Source organism: Pinus tabuliformis, chromosome 9 (assembly GCF_031772625.1).
Source record: "Pinus tabuliformis cultivar Carrire ecotype Pingquan chromosome 9, CPIR1, whole genome shotgun sequence".
In the NCBI taxonomy this organism is placed as follows: domain Eukaryota; kingdom Viridiplantae; phylum Streptophyta; class Pinopsida; order Pinales; family Pinaceae; genus Pinus; species Pinus tabuliformis.
Window position 1 is genome coordinate 115,872,335 of NC_142307.1, and position 6,447 is coordinate 115,878,781.

Sequence of the window (6,447 nt, forward strand, 5' to 3'; positions counted from 1 at the left end):
CCTTATCAAATATGGTTGTTTTGATGTCTTTGAACTTGTTCTTTATACTTAGTAAACTTTCTTAAATGTTAGTTTAAGAGTGTTCTAACGTTACCTTATTTTACACAGCATGACCTAGGAGAACCTACCTCGGTAGAGTGTTCTAACGTTACCTTATTTTACACAGCATGACCTAGGAGAACCTACCTCGGTAAAATGCAATGAGCTAAAACTAATGGAAGAAAATTTATGCACAGCGTTATGGAGAAATCAATTTAGTAAGATGCAATGAACCAAAAAGACTTTATTATCACCCGCTAAGATCTATTTAACTCTATGAATTTTTCATTCGCTTAGATTTATCTAATTCTATAAATTTATTATGATAGAGAGAAAACACACCTCAAAATTTTTTTATTAAATTATTAAATCTAATAAAAATAATATAATAATTATTAATATTAATATTAAATTTAATAATATTAATATTAAATCTAATAATATTAATATTAGATTTAATGATATTATTTGATTAAAAAATTTACAATAAAATTATATCACATTAATATTTTCAAATATTATTATTTTGATATAAAAATATTTATATTTTTAAATATTTTAATATATTAATAAAACATAATTTTTATTTTCAAAATTTAATTTACAAACATTTAATTAAAAATATATTAAAATATTTTGGAGCATTATTTTAAATTCTTTATAATTCTTGATATTGAATTGTATTATAACTTTTATTTATATAATTATTTTCATTTTTATTTTGAATCAATATTATTTTTTTATTATTTTATTAAAACCCCTACAAACTTACACATCTTTCAATCTCACTAATAAAATAATACACCTCATTTCCATTTAAATATGTCCTAATCTACCTTTAAATATAGTTTGACATGACCCAATTCAGGAATATGCAATGCACCAAGACCCTCAGCCTTCATTATCATAAATTTTTTTCCTAAATTATATGGTTTTTAAAATTTTTTTCCTAAATTATATGGTTTTTGATTTGATGGATTGATAAAAAAAAATAATAATAATTGTATTCACTGTTATGCCCATTCGATGCTTTAAAATAAGAGATTTTGCCTTTTTGACATTAACTCGAGAAAACGCACTCATTTTACAGGTTTTCATGGCGTCCTGGCTGCTCTTCTTTGTGAGACGAAGAAAAGGCAGAGTTTCAATAAAGCGCCATGGCTTCTGTAACCTGACTTCCCGTAACCTGGATTCATCTTTGAAACCCCTGAGCGGTGTTTCTGTCGCTGCATCGACAGCCCCTAAAATTCTTCAGGGAGAATCCATCAGCTCAGCAAATAATGCTGCTGCCGTCCCCAAATTCGAAGCTGCGGAAGGATTATACCCGGGGTTAACCACAAAGGAGCTAATCACTTCGTTCTTCAATCTCCAACTCATTTCCAGCGAAGCGATCGTGGATATAGGCACGAAGGCGCTCAGATTGCCCCTAATGGATTACGCACCTTACAGAGCGCCACTTCTCTGGGCCGTGAAACGGACGGTGTTTTCTCATTTCTGCGCTGGAGAGACCGTTGCAGAGGCATCCATGACGTTGAAGAGAATGCAGGCACTGGGTCTGAAGGGCGTTCTCAATTACAGCATGGAAGACGCCACTGATAACGCTGCCTGTCACGCCAATCTCAAACAGTTTCTCACCACCGTCGATTCAACGCCCCTGCTTCCGCCCGGATCGGTAAGTACTCACTTCTAATTCCGACTAAATTAGTTGTCCGAAGGTCCCCGCTAAATTTGGAGGTTTTGAAGTAGCAGGTGAGTTTTGCGTGCCCCCTAATTTGGAGGATTTGAAGTGACAGGTGAGTTTCGCCTGCGTGAAGATCACTGCCATCTGTCCGCTAGCTTTTCTGGAAAGAATCAGCCACTTGCTAAGGTGGCAGCACTGCCATCCTGACTTCACCCTGCCGTGGAAGGCAGAGACTCTGCCAATTCTAGCCCCGTCAAGTCCCACTCACCAGACCTCACTTGCGCCGGAGCCATTGACCGCCGCCGAGGAAAGCGACCTAAATTTAGCGGAGCAAAGGCTATTTCAGCTCTGCCGAGCCTGTGAAGCCGTTTCGCTTCCTTTGCTGATAGATGCAGAATACCAAACTGTTCAGCCTGCTATTGATTACTTTACTTACAGAGCATTTTCTGAATTCAATAGAAATCGAGAGCCACTGGTGTATGGCACTTTACAAGCATACTTGAAAGACTCATTGCCCCGGCTAATTGAGGCATCAGAATCGGCTAAGAAACAAGGAATTTCAATGGCTCTGAAACTTGTGCGAGGCGCGTACATCACAAGAGAAAATGTAGAGGCGAGGGCATTGGGCTCCCCTTCACCTGTACATTCTCGGATTTCAGACACACACCGCTGTTACAATGCCTGCGCCTCATTGCTGTTGGAAAAGGCTTCTAAGGGCGAAGCATCATTGGTACTAGCTACACACAATTTCGAGTCTGGTAAGCTTCTTCTTGCTACTTTCTTACTAGATTTTTTAATAATAAGGGTTTGCTTTATCCATTGGTAATGGCGACGATTTGTCAGTAAAATTGGGTGCTGAAAAGGCTGAAGAATTGGGGATTATGAGAAAAGGTGGAGGTGGGTTACAGTTCGCTCAAATCAAGGGCATGGCGGACAGTTTATCGCTGGGTTTAGTAAAAGCAGGATTCGAGGTGAGTAAATATGTTCCGTTTGGGCCTGTGGAGAAAGTGATCCCTTTTCTTATCAGAAGAGCTGAAGAAAACCGCGGAATGCTGGCTACAGGCTTTCAGGACATTCAGCGTATCAGGCAAGTTATTTGAGGTTAATTTACGTTTTGGAATATTGATTCATTTATTTATTTAATGACATTATCAACACCTTGTTGTGTTTGGATTTATTTTGGCAGGACGGAGTTGAAACAGAGGTTCAGAAGGCTGCAGTTTTGATTGTGAGATACGCAGTTCCACAGCGACAGCGACAACAGCGTTTTGTGGAGGAATAGAGGAAAATGTGCTTTCAAATGTCTGTCAAAACTTATCCCTCGAAGCGTTACTTTCGTGACATTAACGGATGTTTCAGACATGTTAACATTGTTTTCATATTTGTATGCGGAAATTTTGAAAACTTTGTGTCAGCCTAAGGTATTGAAAATATCACCTTGTTGGGTTGGAAGACTATATATATATATAGATATATATTTCCATATATTTATATTTTTTCCATGGAGGTGTTATATATATATATATGAATGAGAAAACTTTGTTAGTCTTTATATTAAGATTAGAAATGTTCGCTTAAAATTTATGTATTTTAAATTATTTTATAAAATAAATATTTTTATTTAAAATAAAAATAAATTGTTTTCATATTTGCTTAAATCCATACAAATTTCTTGTCTAAATACCATTTTTCATGAAGTGTTTATTCTCTATCATAAATCTACAAGTTTCCTTGAATGTTACAAAACATAATTCAACAAATCAATGAATAACTTATCAATAAATCTATAGTCAAATCCTATGTCATCTTGCTAAGGTTAAATTTTTTCTATCTCAATCTTGTTAAAGGATTTTTAATTTATGTATTTACTTATTCTATTGTTTATTTTTATTTAATAGTGTAAATCTTGAAAAATGTCTCCTATTGGTCGTCCTAAGAAGGATAAAATGAAATTGTCAATTGTTGAATCATTTAGTCTTACACAACATTCTAATCAACCATGTAATATTCAAAATGAAGTTGATGCTCATCTACATGAATATGATGAATCAAATAGTGTAGAGCTTGTTGAAATAGAAACCCATGAAAGAAACACAAAATAATATTCAAATTTCCATGGGATTATGTTTTAAAACATTTAATGATAATGAAAGGATAAAATGTTCTCGACGTGTTAAATTTAAAAGTGAGACTCCATTTTCAAAAGAGGGAACTACCACTCTTCAAGTTAGTGGTATAAGTGGCCATGCAAAATCAAAAGCTCAATTTTTTTTTTACAACTTTTGGAGAGAAAAAGCGATTGAAGCAATATTCCAATCACTAAACGTGTAGAACTAATGGTAAATGTTGGGAAGGAGAAAATTATATCAATGATTGAAAACATGTGTTTTGTTACTATACATGATTTATCTTTAGAAATGTATAAGTCAATATGTGACTTGAATTGATATAAATGCACTCCACACGTGCTTCTAACAGATGAATTTTCTGCATACACAAATACCACACCAAGAAAATATTTTCTTCAAGTTGCTAAAGAGGTGTATTAGAACAATCTAAAAGAGAAGATTTTACTGATCAAATTATGGAACACCCACTGATTGTTTATATTACATATTTGACGAATGGAGGAAGAGGTCAATGTTTAACAAAGTTTATATATTTACTTCAAATAAAGGATAGAATAGCTCAATGTATGTAAGATCTAGTGAGAACTCTTTTAGCATAAATGGATTTATATTTGATGAATTTTGTTGGTTTTGGTTCAGATGGTGCATCTTCCATGAGAGGTATTCATGAAGGTTTATCTCCTAAACTTCGTATGCTCCTCATTTATTAGTTATCCATTGCATAGCTCACAAGGAAGCATTAAAAATCAATGAGGCTTCATCTCATTTTCCATAGTTGCAATATATTAACAAATTTGAAACGAAGTTTATTCATGGCTTGGAAATTCAACTAAAGCACATGGGAAATTGAGAGAGCTAATGTATACATTTCAAATCACTAAGTTAGTGGTCTTACAAATTCATCAAATTGGGTGGCTCTCTTGAGGAAAGGTCATGGAAAGGCTTGTTAAACTCATGCATTATTTGTTAGGATTGGGAGTTAGGGGAGAAAAAAATGTATGAGTTGGCAACAATATTTCAAGTGCAAATTTGCATCCATATACTTGCAAACATGCTCATTGAATTAAATAAGTTGAATCAAAAGTTCAAAGAGGATCATGTTGATATTACATATATTGACACTACTTTATATGTTTCTATTAGCATGCTTCGTAAACGATTTTTGGAAAGCATTTTTGGTGTAGATGCAATGCATATGTCTTCTTTTTTAGTTAAAGCATAAAGAGGAACCCTTGAATTTGTAGATAGGACAGGTATGGTACATTTACATCCATTGAGGTTCGAAAGTTTTCCAAATATGAAAATATTCGGGGCTACTATATCATTGTATTCTTTTGGGAAAATGTTTTATTGTAAAGGTGATTAAATATTTAGATAGGAGATTCATAGATTTACATGTATTTAATGTGGCTAATTTTTTCACTTCTCAATATTATTATGAAGAAGTGAATGATATAGACTGTCAAAGAATAAGATAGTTGAAATGTTTATGTGAAAAAATTTAGCGATGGAGAATCATCTATTTGGATACTACTAGATGTTTGGGTGAAATTAATGAATTTACTTGTGCTATTTGTAAATCATACCCTAAAAAGAATATGTATGGCATGAGACCTATGTGGAGATGAACATGAATGGTTTGAAGACTTTCCATATTTGATGCAATTATGACAAGTTATTCTTGTTATCCCAACAACCACATCAGTAGGCTTCTGAAAATTAAACGATATAAAAAATGATGATAGATAGAGACTTTCATTGGAGACACTAGATATGTTAATGTTTCTATTTTTAAGTGCACATCATGCTATAAATGAGGTAGATTGGAATTCTACTTATGATTTAGGGAAATAAATGAAAACTAGAAACCCATTTCCATTGGGAAAATATATTTATATTTTCAATTATGTACGTCCAAATACTTTTGAAGATCATCGAATGAATAGAAGAAACATATGTTTACCTTTCCTTAATGGAATTTGAGATATTTTTTTGTTTATTTACTAGTTATATTGTGACTTTATAGTGTTTTATTGAAGCTACTCTTTAGATTTTAAAGATTTAAAATGACACTATTTCATTATGGATTTTTTTAAAGGGGTTTATTAATATATACTCTTAAGTAGAAGTGAATTTTTTTTAATAACCTTTCATCCTTGAAGGGTCAGATAAATATATGCTCTTTCAAATGAAATTAAGAGCAAACTTTCAAACTTGATCACTACCCGTGGAGTGTATGATGTTCTCTTTCATCCTTTCCTTGTATTGATATTTTCTTTGTAAACGTTAAAATTTCAATATAAAATTAACAAAAATAAAAATGTCATTTGATTTGATTGGATTACTTTTAATTTCATTAGATTTTCCATTTAAAATTAACAAAAATAAAAATGCCATTTGATTTGATTGGGTTTATTTTTTATTTGTATTTTTTGTTTTATTTTATTTTGTTTTATTGAACTAACATGAGATTAATGCTATATTTTAATTCAAATGCTATATTTTAATACTAAGATTTGATTGGGTTGTTTTTTTTTTTTTTCATTTCATTGCACTCATATGAGATTGGTGCTATATTTAAGTTAAAATTTCAATATA

The 6,447-nt window shown here is 32.4% G+C and overlaps 1 protein-coding gene across 1 annotated transcript; it reads left to right on the forward strand.

Annotated features, from left to right (window-relative positions):
* The first annotated feature begins 1,082 nt into the window (after positions 1 to 1,082).
* LOC149147356 (proline dehydrogenase 2, mitochondrial-like) lies at positions 1,083 to 3,220 on the forward strand. The gene is made up of 4 exons (XM_089439646.1): positions 1,083 to 1,711; positions 1,833 to 2,478; positions 2,564 to 2,807; positions 2,907 to 3,220. The coding sequence occupies exons 1-4, from the start codon at positions 1,136 to 1,138 to the stop codon at positions 2,944 to 2,946; spliced, it is 1,506 nt and encodes a 501-aa protein (XP_089295772.1). The 5' UTR covers positions 1,083 to 1,135; the 3' UTR covers positions 2,947 to 3,220.
* Positions 3,221 to 6,447: the final 3,227 nt, after the last annotated feature.